General features: G+C 37.8%; 2 protein-coding genes across 3 annotated transcripts; one reads left to right on the top strand and one right to left on the bottom strand.

Annotated features, from left to right (window-relative positions):
* LOC109946538 lies at window positions 207–1,422 on the bottom strand. 2 transcript variants are annotated; one of them, XM_020554747.1, is made up of 3 exons: window positions 842–1,422; window positions 485–649; window positions 207–368 (listed from the first exon to the last, which is right to left on the bottom strand). In XM_020554747.1, the coding sequence occupies exons 1-3, from the start codon at window positions 1,196–1,198 to the stop codon at window positions 285–287; spliced, it is 606 nt and encodes a 201-aa protein (XP_020410336.1). In that variant the 5' UTR covers window positions 1,199–1,422; the 3' UTR covers window positions 207–284. The 2 variants fall into 2 exon arrangements, with proteins under 2 accessions (XP_020410336.1, XP_020410337.1); XM_020554748.1 differs by having other exon boundaries at window positions 485–646; window positions 842–1,421.
* LOC18790070 (nitrate reductase [NADH]) lies at window positions 7,585–12,147 on the top strand. The gene is made up of 4 exons (XM_007225266.2): window positions 7,585–8,736; window positions 8,870–9,010; window positions 9,525–9,757; window positions 10,533–12,147. Exons 1-4 carry the CDS (start codon window positions 7,743–7,745, stop codon window positions 11,883–11,885), a joined length of 2,721 nt encoding a protein of 906 aa, XP_007225328.1. The 5' UTR covers window positions 7,585–7,742; the 3' UTR covers window positions 11,886–12,147.

Raw genomic sequence — 14,990 nt, 5'->3', positions numbered from 1 at the left:
GATATGCAGCTTCCTCCAGAGTAGATGGATTTGATATGATATTCTCGCATATATGGTATAAATTTTGTGCTGTAACTTGCTTGTTTCGAGTCTTTTTGACTTGGCAAGCTGTTTAATGCTATTTCTACACGTGCCCCTATTTGATGGATCTTAAGTAACAAACAGAGCAGGATAAATGGGTAAAACTGTAAAAGATAGAAGACCCATTCAAGCAAGTAAATAATATTTTCATCTGAATTAAGTACATGAACATCCCAGATCATAAAGTAATTGAACAACCCAGATCAAACAGCATGATTTTTCTCAGCCACTTTGGACCCTTTGTTGCAGTGCCATGACAATCCTTTCACTACACCCCTTAATTTCCTCTGCTCAAATACACCAAGAAAAATATATTAATTACCATACCCAATTTTGGCATATGAATTTAAAAAAAGAAGAAAAATGTGAAAGCAACAATTTGATTATTATGCAAGTGATTTACCAAAAAGTTAGAATTGGGTTCTGATCCAGTGGCCTTTTTGTTCCCGCAAATGATGGATTTGGGATTGCACGATATGTCTACTTCTGGGACTAAGCGCTGATATCTCCATTTGTTTTTTGTTCTTCTGAGTCTCACTGGAGTTGTGAACCTTTTGCCACCCACCTGCTATGTACACATACATTTCAGTTTGATAATTTATACATTCATGTGCATTTTTACTATCGGGAGTGATTGTCTGGTACCGAATACCAATCTACACCTATTATATTGTCGTATCAACAAAACATCGATAATGTAACAAGTACTGTAGATAGGTACCGCTACTAAACAATCTTTTTTATATACGTGAAAACTTACCCTCAGCTTAGGCTTTGAACCACTCTTAGGCCATTGCACCTGCTGGGAACCACCAGTTGTTCTTAGCTCTTGAGCATAAGCAAGGAGGTGAGCCCGGCGATCATAGCCGCCTGTTTTTGCCATCTGATGAGGCTTCCGGGAGTTCTGGTTGGGCTTAATCTTCTTAAACTGATCAGTTTTCTGATGGGAATGGGAAGCTGATGATGGTGATGGTGATTCAACATAGACGGTGATGATGACTTCCTTCTTGTTAGGCCTCTCTTTTGTGCCATTCTTCTTCTTCTCCTCCTCCTCCTCTTTCTCCAACTCTTGTTTAGCCATGGTTTTGGGATGTGGTTTTGCTTGTGATTGAATCATAGAATTTGTTCTTGAAAATAGAATTCCAACCTACTCATGGAAACACAGTTAGACAAGTGTAATACACTTGAAAGCAACAAAAACATATATGAAAATAATCAACAGGTAAAAATATAATTCCTCCCTCTTATCATTTACCTACCTTTTTTTTTCTTTTTTTTTTATACCCGTCAAACATATACTGAAAAAGAATTACGTTACTTAATTCCCAAAAACCATATTCAGGAACTCGAACCTTAATCCTAATTTTTTTTCTCTAAAAAAAATATGACTAACAAATTAATTTGTTTCCATGGCAAACCAAGGCAGCCTCGAGTTTAATAACAAAGAGAGAGGCAAACCACTAGTCTCATTACCAAGCCATGGCGGTCATGGCCTGTTCATTGTTTGTTGTGGCAGCCAAATTCTAGAACTTTTAACAAATCTTTTTGTTAGTTTAGGATAATTTTATAATAAAATTCAAAATGTGGGTGGAATTGAAAGAACTCAAGTTGTGTTTGGTTAATGGGAATAGGAAATTATTTGTTTTCCCATATTTGGTAAGTCCAGGCTTATGATTTTTTAGTTTTTGGGAAAATATGGGGAAAATGTAACCCTCCATCTAGCTTGGGAAATCCACAAGCAGCATTAATTACAACTTTTTATGACTAATTTACCACTATTAACAATTAAAAATACCATGACAAAAATGAATTACACTTTTTAATATGCCTTTTGATTTAGGGATATAACTGGAAAACTAAACAAAAGTATTTCCAATCCCTGCACTAACCAAACATAGGAAATGAAATAAAATGATGTTTTCTAGCTAATTATTTTCCCAGCATTACCAATCATGGGAAAAGAATATTTGATTTTCCTTCCCATGAGAAACTATATGGGGATTAATTTCTCATTAGTTCATTTCCGTAAACTAAACAGGACCTGAGAGTGACAATAGCACCACTTTATTTCGATATAAATAATTTTCCCTTATCAAGAAAATAATATAAATCTTCTACAGGGCTAAAAAAAGAAGATTATAAATGTTTTCAATAATGCAGTGGTGCAAATCAAATATTGGCCTTTCTATCTTCGCAGAAATTTATGTGCTCCAAGTACAAAACGACCTACCATACAAAAATGAATTCCACATATTTTCTATTTAGCACGCATTTATTTCTACTATTTTGCTGTCAAGCTACTAGCTAGTGCCATCTGACCAGGACAACTTTGGACTGGAAATTGAAATTGAGTTCAGCCAGACTCAAATCATTTGGGCAAAGTGCTCAAACCCATTTGGTGTCAGAAGTTTAGGTCCATTAACATAGAAATTGGGCATTCACAAAAATGAAAATGATATGGGCTTATAACTCATCTGAGTTTAGGGCACAAGAGAACCAGTCTACCACCAAACTGACAATCTATAATGCATGAATGCTTCCTACCCAAATAACAATAGCATGGGAATTTTGCACTAAAAATTACAAATGAACTGCTAGATAGGAATTAAAATTTTGCTTATAAGATTTCAAGCTGAAACCAACTCTTGAAAAGAGAAGAAGAAGGAAACCTCGTACCCTTAACAATGTCGCTAAAATTATCAAATCTCTGCGTTAAATTTGTTCACCAAATGATATGTCAGTGTACGCATTAGTATCTCACTTATTATAATATATCTCTAAAGTCTCCAAATTCTCAAACTGTTGACATTACCGAAATAAATATCTCCGAAATTTCGGGGAAATCCTGGAAATATATTGCTCCCCTTGCCCCCCCCCCCCCCCCCATTATCAGCAACCCCAGCTACGGATATTTTGAGAGATGTTTTGGTAATATCGGAGATATTTAAAACCTTACTCATGTCATAGTAAGTCTACGTAGTCCATTCAATCTGGTTCGCCATATATAAAATATGGGGATAAATACACCTCTTATCCAATTGTCCTGCTCACAACAACAAAGTAAATCCAGCATTGCCTACGCAAGTTTGTGTTCTTTCATTGTTTTCATTTGGATTTTAGTTGATCTCATAAATCTTTGTTGGGTTTTGCAAAATATCTCTAGCCTAGTACAACTCATATTCTAATCCATTGGTTAATGACGTTTTACATTAAGTAGCTAGCTTTATCAAAAAAATTTCCCCAATAAGACGAGAGAATCCTGGGGTTTAGACAAAGTAGTACTTATTATGTTTCATAAAAGAAAACAATCAAAAATTTGTTTTTGTTTACCAACTATCCATTTCATCTTTCAAGCCTGTGGATACTACACTGAAAATCTCATGCCACAAGAGCAACCTTGTGGCATTCTCTTTTTGAAACCAAAAAAAACAAAATCCATTCAAGTTGAGTATTAGTGACATTAATAATTGTGAATAGTAGAATTGTATGTATACAAAACCTATATCAATGATGACGACTGCCATATGGTACAGTCGTTCACGAGCACGTAAGTGATTTTTTTAATAATATTTTAACTAGAAAGGAAATATTTAAAGTGACGCTATTCCAAGTATCAATTTATGGACCCTATTTATTTTTAACAATAATTTTGTCCGACACTGAAAAGAAATAGAAAGTGCGAGAGAGAGAGAGAGATCTTCAGGCACCACACACCAAGGTTGCCCCCATGCTTCACCAAAGGGCAGAAGCCAATTTTTTCCTTAACCCCATCAGTCATCTATGAGCCGCCCCCAGTTGTGATGCTGTGGGTTGTGACCCTTCTCATTTTTGTTACTACACCCTTGGAGTCTTGACCCATATCTCTCTCTCTCTCTCTCGGTTTATGCATAAAAACCATTTGCTTCATGCCCCTTGTTTTTGTCTGTTGGCCATTGGGAGCCCCATGCGCCACTTCACATTTCACATTCCTTGCTTACCTTTGAGTGCTTGACCTGTTCCGCCCTTTAACTTTTACCATTATATTGATCGATCTGTCCATTTGGACTATTTTAATGGTACAAGATCCAATCAATCATTTCTAAATTTGTATATTTTATGGGATCTAATCTCTATTAAACAAGTTAATCAAGCAACGAAAACTAGTTTACAACTTTTCTCCACCAACATTGTTTGAATGCTTTAAGCTGCCCTTTCCATATATACTGCTGCAACACCGATTCCCAAAATTCAAAATTCTCCACTACTCATGGTTTTAATCTGTGCACTTGGAAACAGAAAATGATTATTAAAAAAATCATATATGAAACGTAAATAATGTCCTTTCACAATTTTACTTTACTTATAATTTTACTCCAATCAAAGAATTAATTTCCAAGATTCCAAGAATAAAAATAATTCAGGAGATGGATTGAAATTGAGAACTGTTATTTATACTTCTTTCTTGAGATTTTACAAACGAGAAAGAACACATGATGACTTTTTTAAAATACCAATAATAAGTACTTTGAAAATTTATGAAATATTAAGTTGTTAGCTCATGAATTATCTTGCACAATGCATGAGACGTCCACTCTTAACCTAACATATATTAATTCTTTGGGTAGTTTTCTAATCCCAACTCACCTATACCTAACCAACAACACAAACAAAAATGAAATGGATATTTTCTTTTAATATCTCAATCAAAGAACTTAATTTTATGAATTGCAATCATGATACAGTACCATTCTGTGATGGTAATTTAATCATATATAATAGTTCATATAGGAAACTTGTAATTACGAAACAATAATAATATAATATGATATGAAGGAAAAGAAGCTTTAGAGAAAACCGTGAGATATGAGCTTTAGAAATTGTTCATCCAAAACCTCACCCTAAAATTGATACCATCATCAAATTAAAATGCATTGATGAAGACAATACAATTGTTGTTTCCTTGCTTGAGCATGGTTCATGAGTAAAATGCATTGAAGTTTTCATCTTATATCATGCTCGAGCATGGTATATGTATATATAGTCACTTTCATCTTCTTAAAACCACATCCCCCCATCCTTTATTTCTTTTATCTATGTAAAACTACTTAAACGAAATTAATAGAATCCGATTATATTGTATAAATAGAGAAAAATTTATGTGTGGTTATGTGTTATCTTTTAACTGAATTGTTCTATCACTCAACACTGATACGTGACAAAAATAATGATTTCACTTGAACTTTTTCGTGTAATGGGAGCTCATGGTTACCTCTCACTATGTGTAATGTAGTGCCCATAGGCCCTTTAGGCCTCCAAAGGGACAAACAGTTTTGTACCCTAGGGCAACTGAGGACATAGTGAGAGAGGAAGCCCCCCACCACCACCCCTTTATGCCTCCATATTATTGCATTTATAGGTTTTTGACATTGGTTTTAAGTGAAAATAATTATATTCTATCTTCAAAGGAAATTAATTATTACATGCTATAGATATATACGTAGTAAAATAAATAGATGTTGACCACACATTACATATATGGTCCCCTTCCTCTCTTCCTCCCTGCTATCTACTGCCCCCTTCCAGTCTATGAGCTTCCTTGATAAGCTTCCTCATCTCTTCAAGGACGTACGGGTACGACTTACTAGACCAACATGTGATCATTCACAACTTTTTTTTGATACAAGGAGCGGGAGGAATCGAACCTACAATCTCAGATGCAAGGATAAATGCTCTTAACTTGAACTCCAAGCTTATTGTACCATTCACAAGCTTTCTCAAACATGTTGTTTAAAAAAATAAAATAAAAAAGGGCATTACCTTAAGGGACATAGCCCGAAAACAAAACTAAATTAAATTATGCAGGGAAAACCAAAGCATGCATTTTGCAGAAAAATAAAACTAGATGGGTTTTTCACTAGCTAATTGATTTGTGAGATTTATGAAGTTTTAATACGAAAAATAACAATAAAAAAAAATAATTCAAACCATCGAGGTTTTTTCGACACATTTCCTACAAAAACGACTACCACAAGACTGTCCACCCTCTTACAACCACAAATATATAAACAGCTTGCAATTTTCCCTCTACTTATATTTTATGAAACGATGCCGTTTTAAATTTAAGGGTTGAACACTTGGTAGATTTTAGTATTTTAGCATTCAAAAATTAGATGGAATATGAATTAAATAAGCATGATACAAACATCAAACCACACAAGAACCATGTTTCCTATCAATTCCAAGAAAAAGACTTCATTCCATTTAATGAATGGAATTGTGTCGACTGGGGAACGTAGCATCTAGGCAGTGTTGCAATGAATTTAAATTCATCAAATTAAAAAAAAAACAAAACAAAAAAACATTTCCCTACAAATCTATGAGTAATGAGTGCATACGCCCACCTAATCAGATTGATTTTTTGGTGCCATTATCCCTAGTAGGACTGAAATATATTAAATGACTTCTCTTGATCATCATGCTATCTGGCAGGATTAAGTGGTAGAGCGATATTTGGCTTTGGATGTGAGGTATATTAATTGATCTCTCTCCATCACCAGGCTATTTACTAGGGATTAAATGGAAATGCGACACCGAATTTTGGATGTGATGTACATTAATTGATCCTTCTTTATCGCCAGGCTATCTATCAGGCGGAGGGAGTGACTGACTCGACGGGGTTTGATCGTGCCTTTAGAATATCAATACGCCTCTGGTCACATACGGTATCCTAGTGGTTGGGTCGGTGTTTGCATGCCCAATCACTGATTCACACATTCTCTTGTCAAGTTCGGCTAAGAGGTCCTTTATTGACACCCGGGGTAGTCCATCTAGTCGGATCGGTATATATATAGGGGACCTAGTCTCTTATAGTCACGTGGTGTTCTCTGATAGACTCGGCTTATAGGGATTGTATAAACCATTAACACATTCCATTAATGAATGAAATTGTGTCAACTGGGGAAGGTAGCATCTAGGCAGTGTTGCAATGAATTTAACAGTCCCGATCTCTTAGACTATAGGGTCTAAGAGATTTGTGGTCACTCATCGTTGGATGTAAATTTATCGGTTCACTCACTCTTGCACTCTTTTTAAGAAACTTTTCTGAACCATTAGATTAATATCCAACGGTAAATGACCACAATCTCTTAAATTCCTGTGTTCCAAGATATCGAAAAAAATAAAAAATTTCCCTACAAATCTATGAGTAATGAGTGCATACGCCCACCTAATCAGATTGAATTTTTGGTGCCATTATCCGAACAAACCTCTTCAATTTTTATTTTTATTTTTTATAAATTATTTTTGATTGGCGGCAGGAGACCGAATTATGTACATGTGGCTCTCGACATGGCTGGCTCCAGCCATTAACCTCAGCCACAGCAGCAGCCAACTCGCGCCGACACCCTCCTTCCCCGTCCTCAACCCAGTCCAACTGGCTCCTCTCGTTCAGGGCCCCACCCGTCCTAGCGTCATACGTGTCCACTGTCCCTCCTCCATCAAACGCCTATATAAACTCCCTCCTCTCTCACTCTTTTTCCTCGGAAAATAAATCCCACAGAAAAAGAAAAAGCACAGAACCCAAAAGAGAAAAAGATTCTGATCGACCCTTTTATCTTTCTCACTCTCACACTGCACGACACCAAAAAAGAGTGCACGACGCACGACGCACACGACAGTTCGTCATGACGGCCTCCGTCCAGAACCGCCAATTCACCCGTCTCGACGCCCCCATAAACGGCGTCGTCCGCTCCTTCAACTTCTCGGATCTCACTCGCCCGAAAACCACGGCAAACTTCGTCGAAATCGATGACGCTTCTTACTTTTCTTCTTCCGACGACGATGACGAAAATGACAACCCCGGCGGCGAGTACGGGGATTTAATCCGCAAGGGCAACAGCGAACTAGAGCCGTCGATCTTGGACCCCAGAGATGAGGCCACGTCGGACAGCTGGGTGCACCGAAACCCATCCATGGTCCGCCTCACCGGAAAACACCCCTTCAACTGCGAAGCCCCGTTGGCCCGCCTCATGCACCACGGCTTCATCACACCGGTGCCGCTCCACTACGTCCGCAACCATGGCGTGGTCCCCAAGGGCACGTGGCAGGACTGGACCGTGGAGGTCACCGGCCTGGTCCGCCGCCCAGCCCGGTTCACCATGGAGCAGCTCGTCCGCGAGTTCAAGTCACGTGAGTTCCCCGTGACCCTGGTCTGCGCGGGAAACCGCCGGAAGGAGCAGAACATGGTGAAGCAGACCATCGGCTTCAACTGGGGCCCCGCCGGAGTCTCCAACTCTGTGTGGCGCGGCGTGCCGCTTTGCGACGTGCTCAAGCGGTGCGGGATCTACGGGCGCAAGAGCGGGGCCCTCAACGTGTGCTTCGAGGGAGCCGAGGACCTGCCAGGTGGCGGCGGCAGCAAGTACGGCACGAGCGTGAAGAAAGAGGTGGCGATGGACCCGTCGAGGGATATAATTGTGGCGTACATGCAGAACGGCGAGCAGCTGATGCCGGATCACGGGTTTCCGGTTCGGGTCATCATACCCGGGTTCATCGGCGGCCGGATGGTGAAGTGGCTGAAACGCATCGTCGTAACGACGCGGGAATCGGATAATTATTATCATTATAAGGACAACAGAGTGCTGCCGTCGCATGTCAATGCGGAGCTTGCTAACGCTGAAGGTAACGGTTTTTATCGAACACGTTATCTGTGCCTTAATTCAATTTAAGCGTTTTGATTGGTCCGTGTTGATATGTGTGTGTTTTTTTAACTTTTCACCGGAGCTGATGTTAGTTACTGTGGGTTTGTGTGCAGCGTGGTGGTACAAGCCGGAGTATATAATTAACGAGCTGAATATAAACTCGGTCATAACGACGCCGTGTCATGAGGAGATTCTGCCTATAAACTCGTGGACCAGTCAGAGGCCGTATACCATGAAAGGCTACGCGTACTCAGGTGAGAAGGGTTTGTTTTTCTTTTATTTTTCGGGTACATAATTTGTGTTTATATTATTGGAGCTGCAGGCATTTATGTTTATTTATTCTTTTAGGGGTTTTTTTTGGGGTTTATTGTGTGGGTGTCAAAGGTAGAGAATCTTACACGGAGATGAATGAAACACGTTACATATTTGATAAATATAGTTGGGTTGGGTGCATCGAAAACCTCATTAACATATTTGCATCATTTTTACTTTATATAAATTACAGTTTGATTTATTTATAAAAATAATTCATAAAAAATTTAAAAATAAAATTTTCTACGCACCTATTAAATTGTGATTACCAGTACAGAATAGGATGCAAGTATTTTCTCATAAACGTTGGTTTTGTCAAAGCAGATATTTATCAAGTGTTTTGAAACTACTTGTATATTAGAATTATTGAAACGTCATAACTTTTTATTTTTTTCAAAAATAAAAAAGGGAAAAAAGAGAGTGTTTCCACTTTTCGTAACTGAGTGTGTTTTACAGGGGGCGGGAAGAAAGTGACACGAGTAGAGGTGACAATGGACGGAGGGGACACGTGGCAGGTGTGCACACTAGACCACCAGGAAAAACCAAACAAGTATGGAAAGTACTGGTGCTGGTGCTTTTGGTCACTGGAGGTGGAGGTCCTCAGCCTGCTTGTAGCTAAAGAGATTGCAGTGAGGGCTTGGGACGAGACCCAAAACACCCAGCCTGAGAAACTCATTTGGAATGTCATGGTAAAAGACCTTTTTTCTTTTTCTTCAATTTATACAGTTAACTTTTTTAATAAAACTATATTCTAAATTAATATACATAAAGAGAAATCAAAGCCGAGTGTGAACTCACTTAATTAACTAACTTCACCCACATATTCCAACTTAATAATAAATTTGGTAGGCCAAGTTTGGCATGGCTATTTGGTGTGGTCAAATCAAACTGTCACTGTCTGCCTATACCATGATTAGGAATTTAGGCCAGTAATGTGATGCCATGTGGGCCATTGAATTTGTGCTTCAAACCTTGGACCCTTGAGCCTTGGAAGCCCACAACCTTGGATCCCTGCTGTTGTTTGTATAAAGAATATTTTGGACCGTGCACGCACTTCTCTCTAGTGTTGTGTGGGTTGTCTGGTTTTTTTTGTTATTATATTTGGTCTTTGTTTGCATCACTGCCTCATTGAGAGGTGGACAAAGAGTTTAGGAGTTGAATATTCTAAAGTTCTCATGACTGCAACTGATAACCACAATAAAATATGGGAGCTGGAACTGCTCCACCATTATTGGCCAATTTGATTAAGATTATATGAATTCTTTAAAATCAGTTTATAACTTGTTGATAGATTATAACTGCATTTTTTTTATTGAGTAACGTTATATGTATCATATTTATTAATTATGTTTTTATTTATTTATAGAGATGTGATTTTTTTCTTTTAATCAATAACTATAGTACAAATAGTTTTAGGGACTAATTGATATGTGCTTATGATTTTTTTTTCTTTTCTTTTTCCAGGGAATGATGAACAATTGTTGGTTTCGAGTTAGAAGCAATGTGTGTAAGCGACACAAAGGAGAGATTGGGATCGTGTTCGAGCACCCAACTCAACCTGGAAACCAATCGGGCGGTTGGATGGCCAAAGAAAAACACTTGGATTCTGAATCCAACACAACCCTCAAGAAGAGTGTCTCCACACCTTTCATGAACACCACTTCCTCCAAAACCTACTCACTGTCCGAAGTCGAGAAGCATAACTCTCCTCAGTCCGCCTGGATCATCATTCAAGGCCACATCTATGACTGCACTCGCTTCCTCAATGACCATCCTGGTGGCGCTGACAGCATCCTCATCAACGCCGGCACAGATTGCACCGAAGAGTTTGATGCCATCCACTCGGACAAGGCCAAGAAAATGCTTGAGGACTATAGAATAGGCGAGTTGGTAACCACAACTTACGCTTCTGACTCCACATCCAATTCCCCTAACATATCTGTGCATGGGCCACATAGAACATCATCAGAAGATATTTCATTTCTCGTAACCCCATTAGCCCCGATCAAAGAAATCACGCCGGTTAAAAGCGTCGCGCTTACTCCACGCGAGAAGATCCCATGCAAGCTCGTGGCCAAGACATCCATTTCTCATGACGTGAGGCTCTTTAGGTTTGCGTTGCCTTCAGAAGACCAAGTTCTGGGATTGCCGGTAGGCAAGCACATTTTTGTGTGTGCCACAATTGAGGGCAAGCTTTGCATGCGGGCTTACACACCAAGTAGCTCAATTGATGAAGTTGGCTACTTTGATTTGGTGGTCAAGATTTACTTCAAAAATGTTCACCCTAAATTCCCCGATGGGGGGCTCATGTCACAGCACTTGGACTCTCTGCCAATAGGTGCAGCCATAGACATAAAGGGTCCATTGGGGCACATAGAGTACACTGGCCGTGGTCACTTTTTGGTCAACGGCAAGCCCAAGTTTGCAAAGAAGCTTGCCATGCTGGCAGGTGGGACCGGGATCACGCCCATTTACCAAGTGGCTCAAGCCATATTGAAGGACCCAGAAGACGAGACTGAAATGTATGTGGTCTATGCGAACCGTACAGTAGACGACATTTTGCTGAGGGAAGAGCTTGATGCTTGGGCTAAGAAGTATGAGAGGTTCAAGGTTTGGTATGTGGTGGAGAATGGCAGGGAAGGGTGGGAATACAGCGTGGGCTTCATCACCGATACTATAATGAGGGAGCACCTTCCAGATGGATCGGACGGTTCTCTTGCATTGGCATGTGGGCCCCCACCGATGATCAAGTTTGCTGTGCAGCCCAATTTGTTGAAGATGAACTATGATACCACAGATTCGTTGCTGGTGTTTTGAAGGGTATTTGTAGTGGTTGAACTTTATATGTGTACATATTTATATCAGTGTTCCTCCTCAATGAGGTGTATCTGTTCAAATTTTTGTATTATTTTCCTTCTATTTTTCCCACTTTGGAAAAAACAGGGGGACTTTTCTTTTGGTATTTCTCGTGTTGAGAAATATGTCAAGGCCATTCTATATATAGTTTTGTAGCCAAGTCTTTGGCTTCCCTTGCTCAATATAATATAACAACAAGCTATATGTGGTATGTTTACGCGGATTTAAGACGAGTGATACAACCAGTTGCGTATAATTAATTATTGACCGTAAATTTATTGAACTAATTCACAATACATCTATGATTAGTAATCATCCACACGTTAACGCGACACTGAGTTGGGTACCCTTTGTATCTTTTCGTCTTTGGTAAGTTGAAAGGTCAGCTAACCTAGTTTCCACATCCACCCAACATGTTACATGACCCCTCCTCCTCCAAGTATTTTGCATGCCATTTGTTTATAATGGAAAAAACAGCTAAGAGAATCTTCTTGCATATATTGTATAATATATATGTATGTAGTTGTCATGTTTCCCACCTGAGGAGGTTGAGTGATGAAGTTTAGTTTCTTCATTGATCCATGCATGAACCTTGCTCTCCAAACGCTAAACAATTCCCAGTTCTTGCATAAACGACAAAATTCTTCTATTTTAATATAATATAAATATAAATAGAAAATTAGTCATTTTTGTGTAACCAGCTGTGAGATTAGGCTTGTGGGCAATTTGGCTTGAGCCGTTTTTGTCTCTCTCAAGTAATAATAAAATAGAAAAACCACATGTCATTCTTAATCAACTAGACATAATAAATAATTAGGGTAACCAATTAAATATTTGGTCGTTGTGTTGTGTTTGTTGGTGGGGTTTTCCCACTACACTATGTAAATATAATATTATAGTAAAACTTTGAAACGCCTCCAAAGACATTGGATGGCAATCGACGGCTCGATCAAAATGATGAAATCCTATCATATATATATATATATATATATATGGGGGTGGATCCGTGGCACCATGTTTTTGACACAAGTTTTGACACAAATTTTAAACCCTTAGATTAGACTACAATAAATGGCTGAGATTAAATAAACTAATTCTTTCAACTTAAAATAATTATAATTTAATTTAATTAACTTTGCTATTCAATTTTCTCTCTCCACATTTATATTTTCACTTCTTCCTAAAAGCATCAACATTCTATCTCACGACATCTTCTTCTTCTTTTTCATGACTTTCCCTTTTTTTTACTTCTCTCTTCTTTTTGCCCACACACTATTTTCCTCCATAACAAGAAACAACGAACCCAACCCATATAGCAAAATCAAATACCCAGTAGGGAAGATTGACGTAGGGAGGAGGAAGGTTGATCTTTGTAATTTTTTTTTTCGTTTTTTTTTTCTGGTGCTGCTAAATTAAAACCTCTATTTCCCCTTGCTGAGAAAAACAAAAAAAGGATCAAGCAGTTAGTTGATTGAGATTCATTTTGATCATCCCCAATGAAATTTCAAGAACCTAAGAGCATGATTACCCTGCCCTCCATGGAACTCCCCCAAATTCGTTTTGATTCTGAGTGGAGAGAAAGTAATTGCATATAACTAGCAGTAGGCAAATGGAGATTTTTGGCACATCGAGGCTGTGGAGGAGATTACGCTGGGCATGGAGGAAGGGGGAGGTAGAATTTGGAGACAGTCCAATTCATAATTATTAGATTAAAATAATAATAATTAGAATAAATGTATTATTTCCAAGATAATAATAAATTAGCTGTGAGATTTAATCTGAGCCATTAATAGTGCTTAAATCTAAGGGTTCAAAATTTGTGTCAAAAGTTGTGTCAAAAATATGGTGCCACGGATCCGCCCCCTATATATATATATATATATATATAAACCACTTGTAAATATGAAAATAGATTTGTCGTGTACTTGCAAGAACTAGATTACAAGGATAGAAAGAGAAGTTTTAACTAAAAAAATCTAAGCAGTCTTTCTCTAATAAGAAAAATTATATATTTTTACCTACATCAATTAGACCCGAAAATCAAACCCAAAACTAATTCAAAGTTAATTAGTAATGATTGAACAAGTTCGAGATCTTTTAACGAGTGAGACAAAACTTTCATATCATTCGGTGTGAGATACTCTCAACAAAATCAAATAATGATCAAGAAGACGAAATTAGAATAAACGAATGGTGTTAAACACAATTGATTGATTAATTTTTATATTTTTAGCCACATCTAAGATGACGTTGTTATAGTACAATAATTTGGGCAATTGATTGATTTATAGCATCTATTCTATATATTATATTTGTGTTCAAAATATATACCTCAGTGAATGACGTGAATGTATCCGTCTTTGTTCAATTCATGTGTGAAACGACATGCCGTCCTGTAATTTCTTGGTTTGCTGTTTCTTTCGTTCCAAGTTTAAAGAGAGTATTGGAAAGTTTGGCATGTACTTGCAGAAGCCCTAATTTCAATAATAAGCTTCGAGAATTAAAGAATCATATTGAGATTTGATAGCCATCTATAACGATTGTTTTGTGTACGTCACCGTTTCATACGTAAGTGTTGTTCTAGATTTGCAGTGATCTCTGCATGCATGCATTGTTGTTTGTATTGCTGCCTTTTTATATTATATCTGGTTTCTTTGTGACATAATTTTTGGATCAAAGTACATTGTTGGTTTGCATATTTTGTACGAATCCGATCAGGTATGTTCTTTTGATAGGCAGCAAAAAAAAACCATTTTAGAGAAGGCCAAAGTCAAGTATTTGTTTACTATACTCGATTCGAATTACTATTCGAATTTTGAATCTCTTTCAATATTAATAAGGAATAATAAGTAGGTATATTTGTAAGAACATTTTATTTTATTTATGGGAGAGAAGGATTTTGATTGTAGAACTTCTTTCAATATTGAAAAAGAAAAGTACGATTAGAATAATAAATAGTTGGTCCATTGCTTACATTTTTTGTGTTGTGTCTAAAGTATGAAATTCTCAATTTTGTATATCCTACTGGATCACAGTAGAACGATGGAAGAAACCTTGACTTCATCA

This window comes from Prunus persica, chromosome G1, assembly GCF_000346465.2.
Source record: "Prunus persica cultivar Lovell chromosome G1, Prunus_persica_NCBIv2, whole genome shotgun sequence".
Classification (NCBI taxonomy): domain Eukaryota; kingdom Viridiplantae; phylum Streptophyta; class Magnoliopsida; order Rosales; family Rosaceae; genus Prunus; species Prunus persica.
This window is presented reverse-complemented; position numbering and strand designations above follow the sequence as displayed.